The sequence below is a fragment of the Rhinolophus sinicus genome, linkage group LG02 (genome assembly GCF_036562045.2).
Source record: "Rhinolophus sinicus isolate RSC01 linkage group LG02, ASM3656204v1, whole genome shotgun sequence".
In the NCBI taxonomy this organism is placed as follows: Eukaryota; Metazoa; Chordata; class Mammalia; order Chiroptera; family Rhinolophidae; genus Rhinolophus; species Rhinolophus sinicus.
Genome location: NC_133752.1, coordinates 4,651,652 through 4,679,168, shown reverse-complemented (window position 1 = coordinate 4,679,168; position 27,517 = coordinate 4,651,652). Strand labels below are relative to the sequence as shown.

The 27,517-nt window shown below is 49.5% G+C and overlaps 1 protein-coding gene across 1 annotated transcript; it reads right to left on the bottom strand.

Moving 5' to 3' along the window:
* Nucleotides 1-19,045: 19,045 nt before the first annotated feature.
* On the bottom strand, nt 19,046-23,199 carry CYTL1 (cytokine like 1). The gene is given in 5 exon segments (XM_019716688.2): nt 19,046-19,708; nt 20,880-21,008; nt 21,136-21,180; nt 22,953-23,123; nt 23,125-23,199. Coding segments are annotated over 5 exon segments (489 nt in total). The 5' UTR covers nt 23,185-23,199; the 3' UTR covers nt 19,046-19,624.
* Between the last annotated feature and the right edge of the window lie 4,318 nt (nt 23,200-27,517).

Here is a 27,517-nt window from a genome sequence, read left to right as displayed (position 1 = left end):
CATGCCGTGTCATGGCGTGTTCCCTTCTTTCAGGACCTGTGAGTATAACGAAAATCTGTCCAATGGCAGTTCTCTCCTGATCCGTTGGCCTCACCATCCCTACGTGATAATAAAATGTATATTAGACCGTGGTTGCAGGGGGCTGGCTGCCTTGTTCTGCTGGAGCCCCCACAGCTCCTGTCTGTTGTCCCCCACCCACCATGCTCCTATGTGGTGACAGTGACCACTGCCACGTCCTCCTTCAGGCTGAGGATTGATAGTGGCCTCTACTCTGTGCCCTGTCCCTTGTGGTACCCAAACCTCGCACACACTGTGACAGCAGTCCTGTTAGAGTCTTCTCAGGGAGGGATTTCCTGCTGGGCCCCTGTCTGGTGCAGGGGGGCGACCTGTGCGCCGACCAGGTGAGAGCTGTCCTTTCAGCTGTCTGGGTGCTGCTCCTGTCACACAGCGCCTGCCTCCAAATTGGCGCCAGGACTGCAAGCATCTATAGCCTGGGCCTCTGCTTCATTCCTCAGTGTCCCTGCCACCGACGCCGGCACCATCCTCTGGAGGGTTGAGACATGAACACCAAAGACAAACCTTAGGACAGTGACAACTAGGGGCCAGTAGGAGGAGAGTCACAGATGACACCAGGTTTCTAATTTCATTGATGGTGGAGCCAGGTAGAGCAGTGGGCTTGGAGGAGCCAGGGGCAAGTTACATGGGGTATATTGAGTTGGAGGGGCCGGTGGAGGGGCCGGTGGGGTCTGCATGGCCAGTGAGTGAGGGGACAGGGAAGCCGTGATGTGGGGAGAACCTGAGAAACAGTGCAGAGAGAGAGACAGGTGGGGGTCCAGGGGTCGCGCCTCATTTGGAAGTAGGAGGGAGAGGCCTCCTGGGAAAGTGGGAAGACAGCAGGGAGGAGAATACAGAGAGGCAGAGCCCAGGGGCTCAGGCTGAGAAGGGCTTTGGATTTGCTACTGGAATGTCCCAAGTGGGGACAGTGGGAGGGACCTGCGACATTGTGGTGAGGTGGGGGCAGAGGTGAATCTGCAGAGGGTTAGGGTGACAGAAGAAGGTGAGCAAGCCCTGACTTCAGTGCACTCGGAGGACAGACGTAGATGTGCTGGTGCACAGCATGAGGGAGTCTGGAAGGGGTGAGGCCAGCTGGGGGGGGGGGCGGCAGGGGGGATGGGCATGGGAGCAGGGATCTGAAGGACAGGCAACGCTGAGTGGTTGAGGGGTGGGAACAGCACTCTAGGCAGGGGAAGCAGCGTGGCCAAAGCTGAGCAGAGAGGATGCTGGGCTCATCTAGGTAACGGGAAAGGCCGATTTAGAGCAGGATTTGCTTTACGCGCGCATGTATGTGTGTACATGTTTAGTGTTCTCTTGTTTTTTCCTTCTCATTAGCCCTCAGGTGCAGAGGTTGAGGTGGTCATATCCCCACAGCCTGACACCTCCTTCCACGTGGCTGGGGAAGCCTTTCTTTTCATGGATGTATTTGCTCCCTTTGAGCCCCGTACCCCACCTCCATCTCGTGTGTGCACATGTGTTTGTCTTTTTATTTGGATGTTCTTATGAAATGTGAGTTACCTGTGTGGACATATTTCAATTTTTGTAAGCTACATTGCTCATGCGTCTCATTTTCTTTCCCCCTCCCTCCCATCACACCCCACCCCTCCTCCTCTTTCTACACCCTCCCCCACCCTCCACCCTGTGGTTTCAGACCCACCGTGTTACTATGTCACGCTGGAACCCGTCATTTCTAATTGCTCCATTAGACTCGGGGGTGCGCCGAGCTTGCATTTTCCATTCTGTTTCCCCCCGATGGACACCCCGGGTGTCTTCATCTCGCTGTCCTCGGGGGTAATTTGTAGAGTCTGATGCAGGAGGAAGGGAGTCGGGAGGCCAGGAACCCCAGGGGGGGCAGGATGGGGAGGTCTCGTTTGGGACGGAGAAGGAGGTGTGGGGGCTCTATGTCCACGTGACTTTCTCTAGGGAGAGTGAGAGGGGCTGGATCTACCCAGGGTTGGAAATGGCCAAGATCCACGTGGTGATGGGGAAGGGAGCAGATGCTAGAACCTTCCAGAACACCTTCCCTTTTTCACAGAGAGTCTGATGCAAGAGGGGCTGAACTGAGACTGGCCAGTGGCATCTCTTCAACAGATACTCTTCAAATATTTGCTTATTAGGTGGGGGGTGGGAGGGAAAGCAGAGAGAAACTTATGCTCTATTAATAAAAATTGCACGCCTCTCTATGTTCAAAATAAGAGATTTAGTATGTGCATTTACTGTAGGTGATTTTCCAAACCAGACAGCATCTTGGGGGGCATAGTAAAGCATTTAAAATGTAGATAATAAAATAAAGCCCTCGTTTGGGCTAAGCAGCTCTGGATAATACCTCATTCTGTTTCTGAATGTCAGCTGCTGAGGTCTGCAAGCTCATATCGCCTCTTGTTGGCTGGCAGAGCTGGGTGGGTCCGCATGGGGGAGAAGCCTGGCTTACTTTCCCAGCAGCCACCTCTGCAGGACTAGGGCTGACGCTCCCCTTCTGCAGGCCCTGTAAGGTTGCTGTGCAGAGACCTGTGCTCCCTGGCACTGGATTTCTGCCTTATGCCAGCGATGTATTCATGCCCTTAGTGTCGGTGCCCGAGGCAGGTGCCTGGCTGGCCCCACTTCATGTACTGCTAGAGGCCATGACTGCAGTTCTCAGGTTTACAGCCAAGGGATGGTAAGTAACTGGCTAAGTCACACAGCTGGTTAGAGATGGGGCTGGGATTAAACTCAGCTGATTCCAGGGCCTTGTTTTGTACTGGGTCTCATGGTGTATTAACCATGTCTTTAATTTTCTGTATTCTGATGCTTTGACCTCTGGGACCTTGCTGACCTTGGAAAGACTGTCCCTCCCAGGGGGAGCCGATTCCTAGGGAGAGTCAGGGACTCCTGTGAGGACACCTTCCCAATGCAAACCACCCATCCAGAGCCCCCCTGCACGCCTCCTCTACTGTGTGCTCACACTCAGGGTCACTACCTCCCTCTATCCTTCCAGTCACCGAGGGCAGGGACCAGACCACGGGGGACAAACCTGGGGCCCCAGAGCCGCTGAAATTACTCAGACTAACCCCTCCTAAGCCTGCTGACCCTGCCTCCCTGGTTCTTCCCGTGGAAACCTCAGTGAGGGCTCTTGCCCGCCTAGTCCCCATTCCCTCTGCCTCCTGACCGACCCTGGAGCTTCTTCGTGTGGCCTGTGGCACGGCGAGCCTCCTGCTCTCAGGAGCTGTGCGTGTGAAAACTGCGTCCTTCGTGATAGCCATTTCGCTGCCTGACTGTCTTACCATACTTGATTAAAACAAATACTGGGTCCTCTGCAAACACGCGGATTCCCTAACAATCGATAGCCTACTGCTGCCAGGTGCTCAGAGGGGGGCGTAGTTAAGAGGTCCCAGCAGACACTCCTCATCCACTTTACCCATGAAGACATTGGAGAGCAGAGGGGATAAGTAACTTGACTGAGGAGAACAAACCCGCACAGAGGGGGACCCGAGCCGGGGTCCCAGCAACTCCCCAGAATCTCAGACTACCAGAATGGGGCAGGACCCCCCGCACTGCGTACCCTGGCGTCTGACTCAGTGCCCCCGATTGAACCCTCTCTAAATCCCACCTGAAACAGTTATTCATTCATTCCGTCACGTGCTCCTTTGTGGCCGCTGGCTGTGCCAGGCAGTGCATGGGCCCTCGGGTGACAGAAATGACTGCCCTGTGGTCCTTGTGCTCAAGGCCCTCCAGGCCAGGATGGGGGGGTGGGGGGGGCAGGCAGCCATCAATCACAGCTCAGTGGGATGGGGGCGGAGCGAGGGGTGGGAATGCAGGGACTGGGGGCCTCCCAGGCACCCGAGGGGGAGGGGATGAGCAGCTGACCTAGCGGGGGCCCACCTGTGCCCTTGCGGCAGAGGCTTCTGTGGTCGGGGGATTCCAGCATAGCCTAGGACCTGGAAGGCAAAACCCCAGCCTCACTGCCCTCTACGGCTTGTCGTCTCGCCCCATATTCCCTTCTGCTTTCCTGTCCGGTCCTGAGATTTCATTTGATATTGTCCTTCTCATCCCTTGTCCCTCTGCCTCAAGGTCTGCTGGTTGGTGGCAGGGCTGGACGTTATGTTTCCTCCAGGGAAATCTGGAGAGAGTCCAAAATGTGCCACTGTCTTGTTTAGCCTTCACACGACCAGCGACCAGTGAAGCAAGCGTTATTTACACCTTCACTTCACAGGTAAGAAAACTGAGAGCTACAGTTACACACCTGGCAGGTGGCCGAGAGGGGTCTGAGCTGCCACATCTGGTCCTGCTCCATGCAGAAGGTGGCGATGGGTTTGAATTTCTTGGAAGTTGAGGCCCTCCTAGGCTCCCTGCCATGTTGCCCTCAGTTAAATGGTTCTTGCAAATAAGGACATGCCCCGTAGTTATGAGAGTGTCCAACTCGGCGTTCTAAATCCTTGTAAACCTTTGGAAACAACCCAAGTGTCCCACTGCAGGGCAATGGCTAGAACACGTCCTGTTATGGCCGAGCAATGGAACACCCGCTGCCATTACAGATGCTGCACAGGCCGTTAGCTCGTGGGAAGTTGTCCATTGTAACTCCTGAGTGAGAAAAGAACTTGCAAAGTGCAGTATGCATTATAATCCCATGTGGCTTAAACATTTGGAAAGGTGTGCCACTATGTCTGTGGATTGGGGTTCAGGTGATTTCCATTTTCCTTGAGTTCCTCGGTGGCATTCTGTTTCTGAAAGCACATGTATATGTAAAACAAAAACCTTTTCATCTGAATCAGCTCCTCAGGAACAGAGGTGGCCCTAGAGGAAGAGAGCTTTGGAATAAACGGAAATGTCCCAGGAGCTGGGGATCGGATTGTTCCATTTGTTCCCCATGGGGCTGACAACCCTGACATGGCGTCCTCCAGAGTGTGGGACATGCCCATGCGTGGCCTCGGCAGTAGAGCTGTATCTGTAAAAGAGAAAAATAGTCTCCAGTGTCCTACTTTGAGAATGGAATGGCTGTGTGCACAGGCAGCCCGCAGCTGCAGCCTGGTTCAGAGCACATGCTCAGTGACAACCAGGTCATGTGTATTCCAATTGGGGTTCTTCTCCAGACTGTCCCTGTGCCTCTCTGCTTCCTCTTCCTTATTTTCTGTCATTGTCTTTCCTCACCCTGTCGTCTCTGGCCCTTGTTCCCACAAGCCCTCCTTCGTTTCACTGTCTGGCAGGAAGGGAGCGACCCTCTGTTGTCGAGGCTTCAGCACCACCATCTTCCCAGGGCTGGTTTTCACTGATGTGATCTCATTGAGGCCTCAGCACTTCCCAGGACAATAGATGCTGTCATGCCCATTTCACAGAAAAGGAAACTGAGGCCCTCCACGATGAGCTGGATGGTGGGGAGGATCCGTGCAATGATGGTGGGAAAGAGTGTCCCAGTGTAGACAGAGTGGAAGGACCTCAATGCCGAAGTCCTGTGACCAGGTTCAGATGAGGGCCTCCCGCCTCCTGCTCAGGGGAGAGGTAATCTCTCCAAGCCCGCTTTTCTCCCCTGTAAACTGGGCATAACAATAGTGTCCCACTCCACAGGCTGTTGTGAAGATGAAATGAGAAACTTACATAAGGCACTTAACAGGGGGTGCATGACAGGGCAGCAGCATGGCAAGATCGGGGTGCTTTAGACCTAGAGGTCTAGATAACTGAGCCTCTGGGCAGTGTAACTGCCTCCGGGCAGGGGCAGGGCAGCCACGTGGGGGCCTCACCTGTGACAATGACCCCACCCCCAGCCTTTCTAGCCTGCTGTTCTAAACTCCACTGAGGGAGGGAAGGCCGTGGGGTTGGGGGCTTTACAGCAAGTTCATTTCCAGCCCCCAGACCATCAACTGCTGCCTTTCTAACCAGGACCCATGAAAACCCAGCCACATTTTTCCTTTGCTCTTGATGAACCAATAACCTTGAAAATTTGAAAATAAAATGTCTACGGCCGCACAGCCAACTAAGGCTGCGTGGCTTTGCAGACGTTATAAAACATCAAATTAGATGGAAAATTGCCCGGGGTCCCTGTAAACGAAAATTACTCTTTTTATAGGGGGGAAAATGACCCTTATAATAGCAACAAACAATTTTGGGCTCTTCCTTTTATTAGCCGGCTCGCATGGCTCACAGTATTTGTTCATTCCACCAATGTTTTTACAACACTTCGCTTTGTGCATTTTCACAGCATTGTAACGTGAAAATGAGGCTCTGTCTGTGTCTTTAGTTCCTGTCAAGAGAGGGCTTTTTGCCTACTCTCAACTTTTAGCCCCCTGACTGGTGCTGGTGGGATCCAGGCTTGGTGTGGGGCAGTGAAAACAGCACTGGGCAGGGAGTGAGATGACTGAGCCTGCTGTGTGACTTCAGGCTGCTTGCTTAACCTCTCTGGGCCACACTTTCTTCCTCTATGAAAGGAGAAGTTTGGATTGGATCTGGGACACTCAGTGACTCTAGGGGCTGGCATAGTGATATCCATGTGCCCACCCATTAATGACATACTCCAATCTAAAAATTCAACAAAATGTTTTTTCCTGCTCTAGGACCTCACAAGAATATTTTGGGAGCAAGGCAAAGAGGGAAGATGCTGTTGGTTCTAACTCAGTGGTTGTCAACTGGAGTGTGATTTTGCCCATGGGCACATGTGGCAAAATCTGGAGATATTTTTGATGATCCTGGCTGGCTGGCCATTGGGTGATGCTCCTGGCATGTCACAAATGGATGGAGGCCAGAGGTGCCGTTAAACACCCTGCAGTGCACAGGGCGTCAGCCCATAATGAAGAGTTAATTGGCCCCAAAGGTCCAGGTGCCCAGGCTGAGAAACCCTGCGCAGACGACTTGACTAGTTGTCTAGACTGGCTGGCCATGGGTTGGTCCCCCGCACTGGCCTGACTCCCCGTGGTGCAAAGCAGGGCCCTTGGGACCATGTAGGGCTGGCTGTCACGTCTGTGAGTCACCGCGTCCAGGCAGCTCCATTACGTGCTGTGGGGACTGACCTTTGTCGGGGAGAGAATTTCTGACGTCTGCCACCCAGCCTGAAGCCAGGCCTAAAGCAATAGGGGGTGGATATGGGGTCAAGGGTGAGGATCAAGTGACAACGCCCCAGTGACAAAGATGGAACCTGGGCGTCACAAGCTGATGGTAACGAGTCGCAGCCCTAGTCCCCTCCCCAACTTAGACCCTGTGAGGAACTTTCTCTTCCTGAAATGGAAACAACCAGGCACATTTACTTTACTTTTTGCAGATAAGAGGAAATAAACTGACCTTTTAAAAAATCAAAAGTGGAACCTTATGAAGTGGAGTGAACAGCCTGGGCGTCAATGACCTTGGGTCTGTGCCGTGGCGGGTGTGAGGCAGTTGTGCAAATCTGTGTAAGTCCACCCTGCTGTTTAACTTTCCATTTCCAGCCTGTAAAACGGGCAAGCAGACACAGGCTCCTCGGGTCTCACGGTTCAAACGGTTCAGGACGTTTCCTGGTGCAGCGTGTGAATCCAGGCCTGGGAGAGGGGGATGAAGTAACCGGGGAATGGATGCCTGGGTACCACTGAGTCAGATCACAGATTTGTGGACTTGCAGTTTTGGAAGCATGCCTAAGGATCGCCTTGTCCAACCCAAATGCAGAAATGCCTTATACCTTTTCCCCAAGAGGCAATGTCTTGCCTCTTTTTGACTACTCCAGGGAGGGAGAGCTCACCCCATGCCCAGGCCAGTCAATTTCTTTGGTGGACAGCTCTGACTGGTAGAAAGTCCTTCCGAATACGTCAGACTCTGCTCCTTGCAACTTCCATTTGTGACCCTTAATTCTACATTTTGACACCAACTGGAGCAAAGCTAATAATCATGTAAACCCCAAAATAGCACTGAGACACAAAACCGCAGAGAGCGCTTGTGTATTCTGTTCTCTCTGATTCTTCCCATCTTTAGGTTGAACACCCCTGGATCCAACATGTGACCCTTCTAGCAGCTGAAAATTTGAGTGTGTATTGGGAGGTCCCTCCTGGGAACAGCAGCCTGTCAATGTTTCCTCTGGGCTGGAGTGCATGCTGGGACACGTGCTCTAGCTGTAGCCAATGGATATCACCTCCCTCAGTCTGGTCACTCTATTCCCAGTGATGTGACCCATAGTGGTGCAAGCTTTTATGGCAGTACCATTCAATGCATTGATGACGATATTGGTGAGGATTATTTTTTATGTGAGAATAAAATAGTTTTTTATGTGCTTGAACCCTATTAGTGGCTAATAATCCAAAAAGTCATGGGGCAATGCTGAAAAAAAAAAAAAAGATTTCAGGACTGGAAGGTAGCTTCTATGCTTCTCATCCAGGTCCTCCCACCTTATAAGATCCAGGAATCATCGCTTTCACCCCACTTCCTCTCTACTAACTGCTCTGGTCAGTTGCCTTAACAGGCAGTTGCCACCTGTCCTGTCACCAACTGCCACTGCCTTGGAGAAGCCTTCTGGGGTTCTCCTTGCCTCCAGTCCTGCCCCCACCCCACCCTGCATATAGCAGCCAGAGCGACTTTTCTAGAACATAGGGGTGCTTCTCCCCTGCTTCAAACTCCACCTTGGTCCCCCAGGCACGTCGGGCTACCTGCTGCTTCCTGTCCACCTGACGTTTCCCCTTCTGCGGCATCTTTACTTGCTGTTCCACATACCTGAACACCCAGGTGAGAGCCTGGGCAAACTCCTACTTATTTCAAAACCCACTTTATGCTCATACGTCTGTCACCTCCTCCCGGGAGCCTTCCTGATATTGTGACACTAACACAGGCACTTCTGTGCCCCACAGTGGTCAGGACACTTTTCTCTCAGTGTCATTTCACTTTGGACTTTACTAAGAGCGACAGTTACGCTGGAAGCTCACCTGTGCCCAGCCCGGGACTAGCTAATTTTATACTAATCACACCCCTGCTCACGCATTCATTTATTTATCCAACAAATATTTATTGACCACCTGCAATGAGTTACATAACTGTAATAGATGTTGGGAACGCAGCAGTGAGAAAAACAGATAAAAGTGCCTGTTCCCGGGGAGCTGACACTCTGGTGGGGGAGGTAGACAGCTGATGAAATGAAAACTTAAAACACTATAACAGCAATAAGTACAGTGGAGAAAAGTAATGTCGGGTTGGGGGCTGGGAGTGTGGGGGGAGGGGGAGAGTTGCCATTTGAAATTGAAAGGCCAGGGGTGATGACAGGAAGTGTGTTCTAGCACAGGAAGTGGTCAGTGTGGCCAGAGTAGGGTGGGCAATGGGAGACAGGTAGGTGGTGAGGTCTGAGAGGTGGCAGCCCAGATCCTGTGTTGGGGGACGTGCTGGGACTTTGGCTATTGCTCAGAGTGTCATGAAAAACCACTGGAGGACAGTCAGCAGTGGACTGGTGTGATCTGACTGCCTTTTCAGCAGGACCTCTGGCTGCTGTGTGTGGACAGGACTGAGAGGGGCAAAGCTGGAGGCAGACTGACCCGAGACGGATGCTGGTGGTTTGGTCCAGGTGGGAGCAGTGGGTACCACAAGAAGGGGCTGGACTTGGGAAACAAGTAGTCATGGTGACCAGCTGCACCTGGGAGGACATTTTGGTTTTAGCCCAATTTTAATGATGAAGGAATGGAGACACAGAAAGGTTAAGAAATGTGCCCAAGGTCACATAGCTAGAGGCTATAGTTGGGACCCATATAGCCTGCACATCTGCCCCCTTTAGGCATGAGTCCCCTGGGCGGGGCATGTTTGACCTTTTCCTGTGCCCCACACTGAGCAAGTTGCTTCCGGGCCCACAGTAGGGCTCAGTGCCCATCAGAGTGTATTTCCGGGCATCTCCCAAGGAGCCACGGTTCATTCTGGCCAGTGGCCACTAGAGGGCAGCAGTGCTTTTCCCGCTGCACAAAGCTCCAGGACACTGTCTTCAGCAGCCGTCAACCTGGTCTGGTCTCAGGTCAACTGAGGGAGGTAGACACCTGACTGATGACCGTTCCTCCACCAAGCCCACCCCCCTGCTCAAGCCAGAGGAGAAAAACATTCTTGACACTGCAGGGAGAGTGAACTGAACCATCAAGTCCCACGTGACTACATCTCTCTCTGGTCCCCCACCTCATATCTGAGAAAGCAACGCCAGGAGGGGGAAGGGATTTTCCAGGTCACATGGGGTCTTGGTGCCACTGTGGTTGCTGGGTACTCTGAGACCTGCTCCTCATCCAGGTTCTCCCAAGAGACGCTCTCTTGTGACCCCAGGGGCTCCCATCAGCCCGGTTGACACTGGGAGGCTGTGGTGGGGGGTTGTGTGAGATGTAGAGGGTCAGATTGATGTCCTGAGATGGTCTCTGTGGCTTCCTGGTGGGGAGAGAGGGCTGGAAGGGCCAGTCAGGAAGGAGACCAGCTGGGCCAAGCCAAGTCCTGGTCTTTTTTGTTTTTTGTTTTTTTTTGGGTTTTTTTTTTTTTTTTTGGTCCACAGACTGGAGAGCAGTGAAAAGCAAACAATGTTAGGTTTTCAGACTGCAGTTATCAGGTTGATTTTTTAAGCATCTACCACTGCCTCTTGACCTTTGAGAATCCTCAACCACTTCAGAAACGGGCATAGAAAGTTCTCATTGATGCTTGTTTCCCAAATCCCCACATCACTATTTGCTGGAGCTGAGAATCTCATTTGCATGTGTAATTCCGTTTATGATTAATTATATCTGGAGGGTATGGCCAGCCCCAGACAGCTCTGACTTTTCCTGTTGATGGTTAGTGCATGCAGGCAAAGCTTTGGGGTTTCTCCAAGGAGCACCCCACCACCCCTGCTCTCCAGCAGCATTTCCTGGGTCCCTGAAAGCATCCCAGTAGAGGCAGCTGCTAACCTTTATTGATGTGTCATTGATTATCGATGTAACACCTACTGTGCGCCAGCCTCTTTCCCTAGTGTTCTCCATGCCATCACTTATCCACACAGCTCTCGGCACAACCCTGTGGAGACTGAGGCCAAGAGCTGCTTATAGCGACAGATTTAAGATTTGAACTCAGGCTTCTGGCTTCAGAATATGTCTTCTTTGTTTGCTTGTTTGTTTGGTGGTGTGATTGTGGGATTTTTTTTCTTTTTAAAAATGTTCTCTTTCAATTATAGTTGACATCCAATGTTATATTAGTTTTCGGTGTACAGCATCGTGGTTAGACATTTATATACCTTATGGAGTGATCACCCCGATAAGTACCCACCTGGCACCATACGTACTTATTACCATATTATTGACTATATTCCTTATGCTTTACTTTACATCCCCGTGACTATTTTGTAACTACCAGTTTGTACTTCTTGAGCCCTTAGTCTTTTTCACCCAGTCCTCCAACCCCCCTCCCATCTGACAACCATCAGTTTGTTCTCTGTATCTATGAATCTGTTTCTGTTTTGTTTGTTCATTAATTTTGTTCTTTAGGTTCTACATATAAGTGAGATCAGATGGTATTTGTCTTTCTTGGTCTGACTTATTTCATTGAGCATAGTACCCTCTAGGTCCATCAATGTTGCAAATGGTAAGATTTCATTGTTTTTACGGCTGTGTAATATTCCATTGTATACATGTACCACTTCTTTATCCAGTCGTCTATTGATGGGCACTTGGGTTGCTTCCATAGCTTGTCTATTGTACATAATGCTGCAGGGAACATAGGGGTACATATATCTTTTCAAATAGTGTTTTGAATTTCTTCGGCTAAATATCCAGGAGTGGAATTGCTGGGTCATCATGTAGTTCTATTTTGAATTTTTTTAGGCACTTCCAAGAGAGTGTATTTTCCTAACGTGTGCGCAGCCCTCTGTCCTGCATGAAGCCGTCTGATGGTGTCGTGGATGGTCCGGGGGGGGGGGGGGGATCATGCTGCCATGACCTTCTGGCCCATCTGTTCTTTGTCTGGCAACTGCAGTTCTCCTTCAGAAACCTACTCCAGGCAGTCTTCCCAGCATCAGCCCTCTTGCTGGTTACTGTACGGAATTCTCAGTTTATACCCAGCGTTCCTCCACCGATAGAAGAAGCTTTTCATTACTGCCTGTGGCCAAGTGTTTGCATCGCTTTGCTTCTGCCCTCCGCAGGCATTCTCTGTCTTCCCAACACATCACCATGCCCTGTTGTTTGCTGCCCCAGGCCCCGGCAAGATACCAGCTTCGGAGCACAATCCACCGGTTTATCCCATTTGCTTCTTTTGGCTGGAGGTGTAATCGGAGGTTGGGTTGACTTCAAGGTCAAAACAAGCCCTGCTTTGTGTGTGAACAGCTAAGACATTTCCTGTGGAGCCTAGTTAAGTATCCCGAACCCCTACACCCACCCCCAGCCTAGGAGTGATAGAGTGTAACCATTTCACTCCCCAAACATGAGTCACAAAAGAACTTGGCAAAACGTTATTTTACAACATGCAAGGGTGGGGGTGAGGCTTATCCTACAGAGGAGAGTCCGAGAGTGCAGGTGGGCGGAGCATCAGGTGACCTCGGGCCGGACGATCTGGTCCAAGGCTGTTTCTGCTGGATAACTGGGCCTTCAGGGAAGTTACTTTCCCTGCTGAAGGCTTCCTTTTGTCATCTTTAAGATAGGAGAAAAGTATTTTGTTCTAAGCCATCATCACAGAGTCGTTTTTGAAACACAAAAAGGTAATGTGAGTCATTGCGTCTACCTGGGACGGGGTGACCCACAGGTCTGAGCAGGGACCAGGGGGAGGTGGGCTGCTCCTTCAGACGGATCCCTCCGCCATGCGGGGTCCACCCTCAGAAAGGGACCTCATTCCCGGGCCCACTTTCCTTGGAGGAAGCACAACCCGTGGCCACAGATAAGCAGGGGCTATAAATCCATTTCACCGAGGCCTGGAATGCAGCCCTCGCAGGCAGCCGCACGTGGCTTTATGGCATCTCGCTCCACCCTCCCAGGCCAGGCTGCTGCCGGGAGAGGCTGGGCCAGGTGGGAGCCAGGCTTATCAGCGATTTCAGGAGGTCTGTGACACCACACGATAAGAGGGTAACGAGCCCATTGCTGCTTATGGCACCAGGGGGGCCTGTGCTGGCAGCCGTGGCTCCAGAAGCGGAAGAAGCGGTGCCAACAGCCGTCAGCAGCGTCGTGTCCCTGGGGCTGCAGGCCTCTGCGGTGACCCTGCCTAGAACAGGGTTTCACTTGGTCCTCACGGGACTATGGCTCCAGATCAGCTTCCCAGCATCAACGCTGTGCATCTGAATTCATTTTCTTTGCTGATTACGTGTCGTCACCATGTGTATGCCTTCCAGACTGAACTGCTGTATTTGACTAATTTTACAGTAACGGTTCCTTCATTGCCTCCCCACTTTTAATCAAAACAACACTGTTTTTTGTTTATAAAATATGTTACACAAGGCTGTGAATTTGCTGGATCATTCCAGGACTTTCCATATGAAACTGAACAGAGAAAGAAGAGGTTTGGGAGGGACGAGGAGGAATTGATTTAGAAGTGTGGATGCATGAATGGGGTGGAAAGAAGAGGGAAGCTGACCTGCCTGGTGGGAACATGCTGTTGGTCCATGCGCTGGAGCAGAGAATTCTCGCAACACGTGATTGAAAATGCCAACCTGAACGGAACATACAGGGAGAAAAAAATCTCTGTGGCACAGAAGGTACAAATCACCAGAGAGACGTTTGAAGGGACGCTAAAAGCAGCAAAGGTGTCAGGGACATCATTTCTGGGCCCAAGACCCTTTCATCTTTATTTTTCCTTTTTCTCAGGGAGCAGCTGAGACTGCCAGCTGGGGGCTCCACGAGGATGCCAGATAACGTTCTCCCATCAGGAGGTAGGTCTCCCACATCGACGTCTGCTTCTGGTACCTGGAGTGGATCAGCACAGGGCTCCTGCCACATGCAGTGGGTGAGTGGAGGATGGAGGCTTCCCCCAGGCCCTGGCCAGCAGCTGGGGGTGGGGGGTGCAGGACTGGGGAGGGGAAAACTCAGGCTTTGGAGGTTGTACAATTGAGCAGCTGTGTGGCCCCACCCATTCTGTGTTCCTCTCTGACGGTCTTGAGGAAATGTCTAAGCTTTGGCCCAGCCCCTTGGTCTGGAACCCTCAGTTTAGGTCCCAAACTTCTTGGCTGGGTTACTCTTGGCCAATTACTGAACCTCTCTGAGTATCACTTTCTCCCCAGAGCTCTCTCTGCCTCTGTGTCAAATGACGAAGTTTAGCTCAGCAATTTGCAGGAAGAAATGGCACTTTATGTCAGAAAAGTGGGGCGAAAGGCAATAATTGAATAATAATTGTGTCATTTAATGGAAGGTGATTTTAATTATTCCATCGAGTACAATGGTTATCTTAACATTTTGAATTCTGGAATATTTGAAACATACTGAAAAAAGGCAAAGAATGATCAGTAAGTACCACGGACCCACCACTCAGATCCAGTAAACGTTAACATTTTGTCATACATGCTTTAAGTTTTAAAAATTCATGTGTTATTGGTAAAGTTAAAATCCTCTGTTTTCCTCCCAGTACCATCTCTTCTTCCCTACTCTCCAGACACAACCAGTATCATCAATGTGAAGTGTTTCCTGTCCATTTTCTTATGCTCCCAAGAAGTTTCTGAAAGCTTTAAAGATGCACAAATAGCATAAGGGATGGACAGTTGTGCAACCTGTTTTCTTGGTAGACAGTGGTTTTGAGATCAATGCACATTGAACCATGGGCGTCTGACGCATCACTTTAACTGCTGTGTAATGTTGCACGGAATGAGTATGTCAGAGTTCATTCATTTTTCTGAGAGACTTAGTCTTTTTGTCTTTTTCCCATTATAGCCAGTAATGAGGCAATAATAAATATCCTCCTTCACATCTCCTGTGAGTTTTTGCCTGAGATCTATCCTTAGAAATGAAATGGTTCTCTGCAGAGTTTGTATCAACTTACGCTTCCAAAAGCGCCAGATGAGAATTCCTGCTGTTCCTTATCTGCACTAAGAGTTGGTGTGATGAGACTTTATTTTTTTCCGATTTGACGAGCGTAAGCTTGAATCGCATTGTGGTTTTAATGTGCCTCTCTCTGGTTGCTAGAAAGTTTCAACATATTTAAACGCCCATTATGATTTCCCCTTCCAGGTTATGCCCATTTTTCTATCTTTGTTATCGATTTGTAGGCATTTGGACAAGAACAGTTGTCTGCATATTATTTTTCCAACCTGTGGGGGTTTCTTTAGCTTTATTTACTGTGTCTTTTAAAATCCTCTGCTGTATTTAATGTTCGTTTTCCTTGCATTCACTCTTTGGATCCTGTTATCCTAATATCACAAAGCTATTCAGCCATGTGTTCTTCTAAATGTTCGAAAATAATTGCTTTAGTTAAGGCCATCGTCGTCGTAGGATTTATTTTTGTGTCTGGTATGAGGAAGAGATCAAATTTCCGTTTTTCCTAAGTGGGTAGCCTGTTGTCCTGGCACCATTTATTGTGTTGTTTATTATTTTTCCACCGATTTGTCATGTGTTCTCAGCAATTTACCAAATTTCCATGGGTCTGTTTCTGGGCCCTCTGTTCTGTTCCACTGGTTATTTTTTAATCCCAGCATTAAACTCCAGCATTTTAATTTCTATGATGTAATAACAAGTCTCGATACCTGCTGGGAAATTTCCCTGCCCCCATTCTTCTGTTTCAGAATTTATTGATTTTTTTCATACTTCTCTATAAATTTTAGGCTCAGCATATTGAGATCCATCCTGTTGGGATGGTCACTGGATGTACTGAATTTAGGTTCACTTGAGATTCATAAGCATAGCTTATCTCTTTATTTATATAGGGCGTTCTTTTATGTCCTTCCATAAAGTTTTACAATTTTCTCTGTAAAGTTTATACACATACTTTTTTACATTTCTTCCCAGGAACCTTATGGTGTTTGCTGCTATTGTAAATGGGATTGGTTTTTAAATTGCATTTATAATTAGTTTTTGATGTTTTATGTGAATGCTCTTCATTCTAATGTTTTATTTATTAAATATTGACTGGATAATAATATATATTTTTTTTCTAAAGAGTGACAAAATATTGAACGTCACTTAAGAAAAAAGCATGCAATTATTTTCAAAGTGTGTATTGCCCTCCTCATGCCATCCTCTTCCTCTGCTCCTCAGGGGCATAGCTTCTGTCCTGAATTTTGTTTTAGGCACTTTCTTGAACTCCTTTAAAGCTTTAGTCCCATATGTTTCTAGTCCCCAAAATACACTTTATGCTTTGCCTGTTAGTTCTTCATAGAAATGGAATCATTCTGAGTTTCTTCTTGTGCTTTTCAACATTCCATATTTCCTCCTCTTCACCATGTACCTGACATTCAGGCGTGTGATTACTTGTCATTGTAATATATTAATTATTGTCATCATATAATGTTGTATGACTCTACAACATTATATGATCTGCATTATGTGACATCATTATTATTCATACTTTCTGTCATTAATGGACTTTGGGGTTTTTCCCGGTCATTTGTGAAATCCTGTTCTGAATATCTTTAGACACGTTTGCTGGGGTACATGTACAAGCGTTTCTCTAGGGTCTATTCCAGGGTTGAAATAGCTGGGTCATAGGGTGGACATATCTTCAAATTCACTAGGTAATGCCAAATCATTTTCCAATTGTCTGCACGTGTCAACTGCCACGTGTCCTCACGAACGCTTAATATTGTCAGATTTGAAAATTGTAGGCGTCTTTGTAGGTGTAAAAGGGTATTTAATTGAAACTTCACTCTTAAATCTATAAATACAGATAAACTCTCCTAATCCACCCATTCGCCAATGTTGGCCTAAGAACTAAAGTTAACAAAGGGAAAAATAGACATGAAAATATTTTGTAAATTGCAAAGTTCTCCACATACTTAAGATGTTATCATCATCAATAAATTAAGAGTATTTTGGAGCGTCAATACACAAAGTTTGACCCCAACTCCAGATCCTCTCCTCCAGAGCTGAACGCTTTCCAAACTCAGAATGTCTGCGGAACTGTAGGCCAGACCAAGGGTGACCCCTGTTGTGACAGTGACAGCAACCTGAGCCCATCTTCTGAATATGGAGCGTCTTCTGATTTTATAGCATCTTAAATTGGGTTGATGCTGGATCCCTGGTGTCAAGATGAAGTGAATGAAAAACCAATAACTCTGGAGCACATTTCCTTATCTTTGTGTGGCTGCCAGAAAATTCTTGAAAAATAAGCCAAGCTGCATTTCAGGAACTTGATTGCACATGTTTTAGAAATGCACATCCAATGTCCAAATAATTCCCAGGACACATTCAGTGTGAAGGAATATAAACCTAAGTTATGACTGCTGACTCGGCCATTTTCTGGGTAACTGTGCTCTTTTTCTATTTGTTCCTTCTTCTCCTCCAACACTTAATAGATTTCAGGGCAGTCCTTACTCTGTCGTGGGAATGCTTGATGTGACAGTCTATAGACCTGAATATTCTGCAAATGCAGAAGGCGATTGCACATTATTAGCACTTTTGCAAATCAACTTAGATTAAATGATGAGGATTTTTGCCTAATAATTCTCAGTTGGTTTAAGTTGCCCCTGGGTATGGAGGTGAAATGCTGATTTCAGCAGTCAAAGTGCTCCAAGACAGCCAAACTGATGATTAAGCTTTTTGATGTACTCAGGAAGGAAAGCTAAGGGTTTCGTTTAGGTCCCTGCTGGTGGCTACAGCCCAGGCAGTCATGTTTTCTGATCACAGCGCTGGGAGAATGAACACCCACGAGCTGTGGGTCTGTGCGTGCCTGCGTGGGTGACTGTGAGTTACTGAGGTTTTGAAGTTGACCTAAGGAGCAAGAACATAGGAAGCAGGCCTCTGAGGCTGTGAGGATATGAGTGTGTGCAATGTAGTGCATTTTATGAAAATGAATGGGGATGGGCCACCTGGAATTGCAAGATTGTCACTGTTGACTTTCCTTAGTCTTCCCAGTAAGCAGTATCCAGTATCCATAAATGTCCAAAATGTTTTATTGAGCATCTACTAACTGTCAGGCACAGTGTTAGGTACAGGGGATAAAAGGGTGAAACAAGAAGACATGGTCCCTGCCTTCCTGGAGCTTGTTGTCTAATAGGGGGACCCACAATAGGCAAGTAAGCAAACAAGTGAACAAGTGCTGTGTGTCACGGGATGCTTTAGAGAGACTGATGGTGGTGGGAGTGGTAAGTAAGTAGACCAACTTGAGAAGTTCAAATTCACTCAATGTGGAAGCAATAGGAAGTTTTTCAGTAGTGAAGGATATGATTTATTGGGTATTTAAAACAGATTATTCTGCTGTTGTGTGGAAATTGGATGGGAGGCAGTCAACAGTGAAAGCTGTTTATGGTGCCATGTTAGAGCAGTCCTAGGAAACCAACACAGTCATAGTTTGTTTTGCAATGCTGCGGTCTTCTACTTCTGAATAGAAAACAAAAACCTAATGACGCATTCTCCTAAATCATCTGAGAAGTCATAGGGGTCTAAGATGAAGGAGGATTGGCATGGCCCATAGGTACCGAAGGGAGTAAAAGAAACAAAACAACCCCAGTGTAACATGCAAATTAAAAACAAACAAACAGAAAACATTTCACATTTCAACATTTCACCAATCCAGTTACTCAACTGAGAGTGTGCTGTAGGCTTCATGAATTAATTAAACAAACATGCTTCATCTACAGAGAACCAGCATGGAGGCCCTGGGATGTGTGTGGGCTTTGGAGCCCTTGAGTTCAACGCACTTACCTGCCAGCCAGTGACCTTGGGCAAGTCACTTAATCTCCATGAGCCTCAGCCTCCAAGGTGCCTGCGTCTGACCTTCGTGATACGTGCCAGGTGCTGCATTGCTTGTGGGTATGATGCAAGGTACAGTCTGTCCCGAAATCTAAATGGGAACATTTCCCAACGCTTTAAGGACGGACATTCATGCAGGTGGATTGAAGCAGACCCAGAAACACCTGGGCTTTTTGGAAAAAGGGAGAAATGGGCATCTTGCTAAGAGCAGCGACTTTTAGAAAGAACGTGAAATAAGCACTGACATCCACCTTGGACAAACACAGCAGGACACCTTTCTCACTGTAAAGATCGTCTTTATTTGATTTTCATCACCTTTCTATGAAAGAGTGGTTCCCATCAGCGCTCTGTAATTACGAACCTTGCAAATACATCTTATAGGCAGTGAAAATTTCTTTAAACATGAAAGGTAAGTCTAAGGAATGTTTGTGATGGGAGAGGGTATGAAATAGAAGGTTGGTTACATGTAAGCAGGTTCCTATCAGGAAAGGAAAATGGTACCACTACTCCTTTAAAGCAGTACTATAGACATGCTATTTTGCTTGTTTTCAAGCTAATTTTTCATCAAAGAGAAGCTTGTTCGCCCTTTTTTTCCTCGTGATCAAATAAACATGCTTGTGTATCTAACCTTCCTGGCAAGACGAGCCAAGGGGAATGAAGACAAGGCTTCTAACTATGTTCAAAGTAAGTTCCGGGGATAGAGCACGGTCCCTGCTTTCCAGACGGTGGACAGACGCGTGACAGTTTCAGATACTACAGTAACAGGGAGACCTGAGGGGACCATGGCTTCAGCCCATTGTGTCTGGGCAGTTGACATAATTCAGTCCCCATGGCTTCTCTCTGGTCCGGCTGCCTTAGCCCTGACGGTCTGGCAGGACGGTGGTCCCTGGGATCGGGTATTCCAAGGCACTGCAGTCATCTGACAGGAACACCAGGTCCTGGAAAAGATGTGCAGGGAGCAGGGACATTACTGAAGGTGGTGGCCGAGCCCCCGCATGACGATAGGACTCCTGCTAATCCTCAAGGGTGTCGGCTGTTCCCTTTGGGCAAAAGCTTTCCATCCCTTACTCTCCCGAGAAGAGCTGGGCACGTCTTCATATTCCCATAGACTCTCACAGATTCCTTACTATTTACTGAATTCACGCACCTATTGGTTGACCAGATGGATAGATGGGGGAGACCGTGAATGAATCAGTGAACCTTAATTACTGAGCAGCAACTCTGGACCAGGCATTGGGGACACGGTGACAGACAGCGCCAGAGGTCACCTTCAAACACTTTAGAGTTAGTAACACCACTTATCAGATGGTATCGTAACGAGGTCCTCTTCCCGTCTTCCTCCCCAAAGACCAAGGGGAGGGAGGTGAGGAGGGAAATGGGTGTGGGGCAGAAATGCATAACAAATCTTTGATGTATGAACAAATAAATTATAAGTTAATAGCTAATTGTTAAAGTTCCCCGAGGACTTATTCCTGGCCAAGGACGCTGGTAGGGATTCTGTGTTTAGTCACCCTCTGGGGTTCTCAGGATCAAGAGAGTTACTACAGCACCCCCCGGCACACACATGGTCAGGGAGTAATTGTTAGTATCCTCCCAAAGCGCTCAGGAGACAAGCACTATGCTGTCCCCAGTTCACGAGTGAGGAAACTGTCTCAGAGAGGTGAGGGGATGCGCCCATCTGGGAAGCAAGAAGATGGGGACAGGAGTCCAGGTCTGTCTGAGGCCGAAGGCTGTGTCCAAGGGATCCCATGAGTCTACTTTCCATGTCTTAACCAGCGCTGATTTCCTGCTCTTTCTGTCTCCTCCCCCTCTTTTACCAGAATCCTCCTGAAGCCCCTTTCTCCAGAAAAGTCTCCTCTGACCCCTGGAGTTCTCAGAATTCCATCACCCTCTCACCCCAGCCCTGCCCCAGGTGGCTCCTGACAGAGTCTGTCTTATATCATTAGGTCCTGGGTGTTGTCCCCACATCAGCGGGGAGCTTGTGGAGACGGTGGGTCCTGAGTCCCCATCATTTACCGAGGGCAACAATGGTTGAGGAAGGGCTTTGAGAACCGGAAGCATGCCATAAGCGTTTCACATAGAGAACGAACTTCCAATGGCGTCACTTACCCTCCTGCAGAATGAGTTCATGATGGTGTACAGTTTCCGTACTTTGTCCTTCAGCGCATCCACTTGGGCCACCTTCCAACACTGGGGCCACGCCACAAAGTCCCGCAGCTTGGCCAGCACACAGTAATTCTGGGAGTGGATGCCAGGGAGGGAGAAGTCAGTAGCCAGAGGGGTGGGAGCTGGGGGCTCCTGCATCCTTCGGCACGGGGTCGCTCCCCGCCCCCACACCTCCCCCAGGCAGGCAGCCCCCTCTTACGTGTATGTCCAGGTACAGCCTGGGCAGGTACTTCACACACGGCTCCTGCACAAAAGGGTACGCGTTACTGTGGTGCCCACAGGACACACCCTCAGCCTGCTCACAGGCGGCTCTCTGCCAGCCATCCCACAGCCAGCCCAGCCCCAGATCCCATGGGACGTCTTAAGGCTGACATGCACAATACTTGTACTGTGTGCCACATGCCTCCAAAAATAGGCAACTGCTCTTCCAGAATCTGACTTGCAGAGTGCAAACTTTATATCATCTATTATGAGTTAGGGAACTGTCATATTATATACAGACACACACATATATATACTGTAATAATATGAAAGGGCATATATACGTATGCTGATATCACTGTGTTTTACTTTTTGTGCAAGACTGAGGTCCAGAGACCCAGATTCTGTCCTGCTCTACCAGAAATCCCCTGTGTGACCTTGGGCAGGTCTTTTTCTTCTGTGTGACTCAGTTTCCCAGTTGTGAAATTAGAGTTTGAATACATAATCTTTCCACTTCCTTCCAGCTCTGCAGTTCCGAGCCTATACGTTCATTTTTTACATTTTAAAATCAGTTTCCTTTAAAAGTTGTTTGCTCTACATATTTCACACCAAGGAATCTGGATAAATTGCAATGCAAGCATACAACAGAATGTTGTTGCAGAAGAATGTTAATTTATTTGATGGTGTCATTGAAAGGTAAATCGTAAAACTGCTGTGCTGTGTGATCCAATCTGTTCACATACACACACACGCACACACACGCACACACACGCGCACACACACATACATACCTATGCATAGATGGAAAGCTGAAATATTATCCTCCAGAATGCTATGGCAGCAGTTACCTCTAGGGGGTAGAATTGCAAGTAATATTTATGTTCTTTGTCCTTTGTGCATTTTCCAACCATTTTACAAAGGATATGACTTTTATAATTAGGAAAAAAGTAAACATTATTTAACTTATAAACGAAAATACAAAGAAGGTGTTAGGGTATCGTAAACCCCACATCTGAGAAACATTACATTTTGTTTGAAGTGTTTACAAGGGGTAAAGGGGCACTTTTACATTTTACCACCGCTTTTAATGACGTTTAACTCGTGTTGTTTCTACACTGCATGAGCAGTCAGGGGGTCAGGACTCTAGCTCCTGGAGGCCCTTGGGCCCTCCGCTCTCTGGGCCCCTGGTCTTCCTCTTAGAAGAGCAGTGACAACTGTGGCTGCCATTCCTGGAGTCCCGAGTGCAGACGGCTGTGTGCTATGTCTGTATTCACCGCTTGGACCTCCACAGCTGCCCGACGCGTTTGGGTGGGTGCCCAGCCATCCGCTTTCACAGACCAGGTCACTCAGACTCAGGCTGAGTGATCTGCCCAGCGCCCCACAGCAGGTGGGGGACGGAGTCCCGTGCTGGGTGTCACCCCTTTGCTGCGAACTCTTCCTCACCAGGCTAGCAAAGCGTCTTAGTTAGCTTAAGTCTTTGGTCCTCCCTAACTCCAGAGTTCTAACTCCTTCGGGACCTTTTTGCTTTTTACATTTTACAACAGATCCTCTGACATTTGCTCGCAAGTTACAAGCCCAAACTGCGAAGTCCTTGATTACTTTTCCTTGTACTTAAAAGAAAGTGCAAACCACGGCTACCGTACGTAGTACGATGGGCCTAAAACACAAATGCCCTTGAGATTAACAGCGACCAGAAAAGAAAAATAACGTGTGTTTTTTTGTTTATTATGTTTGTTTGCCTGGTGTAAAGGCAAACTTTCGGGAACTGGGTCTGCATTGAACCTGCTGGTCCTCAGCAGGCCGGAGGGAACTCACCGAGGGCTCCATGGCCTGCAGGCTCTGGAAGTCACCGGTGACCTCCCGGCTGAGGCTCAGCATCCTGGAATAGCACGTTGGGGGAGCAGGCCGCACGGCGGGGGGGCCGCTGAGCAGCAGTGGGAGCAGCAGCGGCAGCAGCCAGGACGTCATGATGCACAGGCAGCCAGCTGCAGCCCCGGCCAGCCGCCCCTTTAAGCTGCTGCTTGGGGGTGGTCCTCCACGCCTCCATTTCCTGTGGGGCCCAGCCAGTCCAGTGAGCACGCCCCCCTGGCCTGGCTGGGGACACTGGATCCTTTCAGACCTGAAGGTCCCCCTTGTTGAGAGGAGGGGCGCCTGGGGGTGTGCAGGACACCTGGAAGGGAAGCAAGGCCTTTCTCTGCCCACTTTCAGTAGAAGTTTCTCTCTCGGCAGGGGCTTTGCCTGAAGTGGCAGGACCAGCCAGCAAGGGGACAGGGGACAAGAGGAAGATAAGGAGGGATTGAGGGGTGGTTCCTCAGAGGGTCTCCGCTAGATCAAACCGGTTGTGTAACTGGCTGATTTCCTAGAGCAGAACCGGAGGAGGGAAAGGGACCAGAGTGACAGATTGAGCGTCAGTGATCTGGGGCTTGGGACCAGGCAGCTGGGTGTCAGTGTCCACCCACCACTGACCAGCCAGGGGACCCTGGGCGGTCACCTACCCTCTGAGCAGCCGCGAGTCTGCAGCTGGAGGCTGGGCTCGTGCTGGTGCCTGTGGTGAGGAATGTGAGAGCCTTCCCCAAGCCAGTGCAAGCTCGCGGCTCGGCCCGGCACAGGCCCTGGTACAGAGCAGACTCGAATAAGGGGACAGTTCTACAAGTGCGGTTCTTTCAGAGGCTGCTCTGCAGGCAGCTCTCCTGTAACAGACCCAGTTATGGGAGTACGCTGTCCCCTGGGACACTCGGTGGAGTGCATGGTTACTCACTTCTGGCCATGATCTTGGGCAAGTTTCTTAACTCTGTCCTCTGTCTCCTTGTGTGTGAAATGGGGATGATGAGACCACCTCGCTCAGAAGCAACGATGAGGAGCAACACATGCTGAGCTAATGCCACTGAGCTAATGTCTGAGCGAATGTCACGTCTCCATTCCTACAAGTGTCCCTGTGAGGCAGGTAGCATAGAAAACAGTCCCATTTTCTAGGTGGGAAAATGGAGGCTCAGAGAGTTCTAGTGACTTTGCTCAAGGTTACAAAGCTGGAGGCAGATGGGTCCAGTGGGGCTCTGTGCCTTGTGTCCCTTCCATTTTTCCACCCCATAGCATGGAACTGCGGAGAAGCAGGAGTGCAGTCAGAGATGAGTTTGGGCCCTTGGGCTGCCCAGGCTTCTCTCACTGCAAGGGAGGGCAGAAAGGGGCTAGGGCAAGCCATACCAGAACGAAACAACCAAGGATGAGGGCCAAAGGGCCGAGTTGAAGGGACGTGGTGTCCTGGACGTGGGGTGGATGGAGGATGGACCACAAGGATAAGAACCCCACTCCAGCCTCTCCCTGCTGTTTGCCCAGTGCGGTTCCCAGGACCTGTCCATAAAACAGTGTCACCCTGGGCAATGCCAGAGGCTCCTTCCAGCCCTGACGTTCTATTTATCTGGTTTTCTGGTGTGAAAGCCTTAGGCAGGGATCCCAGTCATGCCTTCCTGTTTTGCAGGTGAGAGTGTGTTCTCTAAACACCTTTAGCAAAGTGACGTAGGGACCGTCTCCTGGGCACCCTCTCCGACAGGGCAGAACTGGAGGTGCAAGCAGCAGACACAGATGTTTTTCTTCTGGAGGAAGGCGCCTCCTCACTCCCTCCCTGGCAGACAGCCGGCTCCGGCCAGGGACTCCAGGCCCCTTTTGACATGCCCCAGGGCTCCCGGATGTGCACATCGAATGAGCCCCACATTCAGGACAAGATAGAGAGCAAGCCCAGGCACCAAAGCAAGTCCTTGGACTGCTCAGATCCAGGAGCTGTCCCTGTGCTGGGAAGCAGGCCTGGGGTGCGCCTTTGAAGTTGAGATAAATGTGGCCTTGGCAGATCTGACTCAGGACACCGTCTGCGGTCCTCAAGGGGCATCTGGAACGAATCGGAAGCTCCCCCTGTGTCCTGAGCACCCAACGATGAGCTAAGCAGCTTTTGTTTGTGTCCCTCACCCACCCGGTGCTCCTTTTCATCTCGGTTTGCGGGCACCCTGCACCCAGCTGGGCAGAGCAGATGCCCAGGAAGGCTTTTCGGAATTAACCTGATGGTTGTTAATCTTGTTAACTCAGAGCAAGGCGCAGCCCATTAAACACCCAGGGAGCGCGGCCCCAACCCCACTGGCTGCCCTAGACCGTGCCCTGGATGCAGGTGGGGCTGTGCTCACAAAGGTCTCCTTTGCCACTGCCCTGCAGCCCCCTCAGCCCCTTCCCTGGCCCCTATCCCCGCCCCCTTTCTCCTCCAGCACCAGGCTGCTCCATCTGGAATGTGAACATTAAAAATCCAGCCGGGAGTTTCCCACAGACTAAAGCCTTTGTCTTCTCCTAAAGGTTTCTCCCTTCCCCCACAGTGTCTTAGCTGGGGCCTCGGCCCCCATTGTGTGTGGAACCTCGTTATGCTAGGAGAGACCCACAGCCAGAGCTAAGGAGCGAGCGGGGAGATATTTCTCAGCCGGATATCAGCATTTTCTTTGAGTGGATTCTTCATTCGTTTGCCGACACGTGTTTGTATTGAATCTCCTGAGATAGACCATGGGGATGAAACCGTGAATGAGAGAGATGGGGGTGCGGTCCACATGTAGAAGAGTAAACAAAGCAATTAACTTTCTGAAATAAAGCACGCGGGGCACGTGGCCTGCTGGCGAAATCACGTCATTCCCCCCGTCACTCCCCAGCAGTGGTTCCATCTGTGATTTGAGGAAGTGCTGGGGGAATGGATGGGCACGGAGGTGTGTGCGGGATGCTGAGAGAGACAGAGAGACAGAGAGAGAATTTGGAAGATGCTGTGCTGCTGGAGGAAGACACCACAAGCCAAGGGATGCAGGAAGTTTCTAGAAGCTGGAAAAGGCCAGGAAAGGATTCTCCCCTAAAGCCTCAAGAAAGGAGCACAGCCTTTCCCAGACCTTGATTTCAGCCCAGTGAGACCCATGGTGGACATCTAACCTCCAGAACTGTGAGAGAATAAACTTATGTTGTCTTAAGCCACTCAGTTTGTGGTGATTTGTTACAGCTGACGTAGGAGACTAACGTCCCTGGGGTTCAGTAGCATGACAGAGATTAAGGTTGTGAGGAACTTAGAAATAACCTACACCAACCTGCTTGGTGCTTGTGCTTCCTTACAGCCTCCCTGTCAAGGGCTCATCCAGCGTCTGCTTGCTTACCTCCCTAGATGGGGAACTCATTACTTCATACGGCCACCCTCCAGTCTCTGGGCACCTCTGACTATACAAATTCTTCCCAAGGTGAAGGTGAGATGTGATGACTGCCTGCTGCTGCTATTCTTAGCCTAAAACTCCTGTGCCTTCTTCCTCAGAATAGGCCTGTAGTGACTCTAAGACCACGCTCATACCTCACTTTGTCACCACCACCTACTCACCCCTGCCCCCCCAAACAGACTTGACTCTCTTTCACAGTCAATGTACCCATTTCTTAAAACATTTTCCATGGGAAGTGGCTTCAAGATCCTTTTCCACATTTGTATCACGATTTATGTGTCTGCCCAGACTCCTTTCTCGCTCCAGGAGCCATTTCTAAAGCAGAAGTCCACTCCTGCCAGCCCGTTTGAAATTCTTCCCCGGTTCCCTGAGGCCTGGAGGAGAGTGTGAGGTCTGTAGCTGGTTGCCAGCCGAGCTCCGCAGCCATCTTGACCAGTCCTTTCCTGCACTTTTACTCAGGTAATAATGACAATAGGTAACTCTGGAACTGCTGCCTTGCTCTGAGCCCTGTGCGAGTATTAATGCGTTTATTCTGTTACCATCATTTGAGGCCACTGAGGCACAGAGAGGTTAAGTGACGTGCTCCAAATCACACTTCATTCGCAATCCTTAGGATTTTTAGTTACCACACCCAGGTGGCCTTTGACCCTCATACACGCAATTTCCTCTGGTTCTGCTTCATTGGTTGAACCTGAACTGACACACATCCCATTAGCTCCGTTTTAAAGCTGTCCCTGTGTGGTCACAAAATGGCTGCCAATGGGGTCTGGGACACATGCTATCTCATCCCCACCCAGAGAGGAAACATCTGCCCCGACCACTGAAAAAAACCTTGAGCTTTGTGCTGGTAGCAGACCCTGCCAGTGTCTCTCTTGTTCTAGTCGGTATTTTCCTAGTCAAGACTCTTTTTAGCATTTCTGGATAAAGAGCATTTAACTTTTTCCTCTGGCTGTTCAGAATAGCATATTCCAATACATGAAACAGGCGATCAGGGAAATACGCTTTGTTCCCAGCCCTAAAGGGTTATGGGAAATTCCTGAGCAGACTGTAAGAAATAGGAACTCGCTGTTTCCTTAACCCTTTGTTACGTGGCTCAAACACAGACTCACACCTTTCCTGAGTGTCCCCTCTGTTCTTGTCCTGTGCTTGCTGGTGATGGCCACT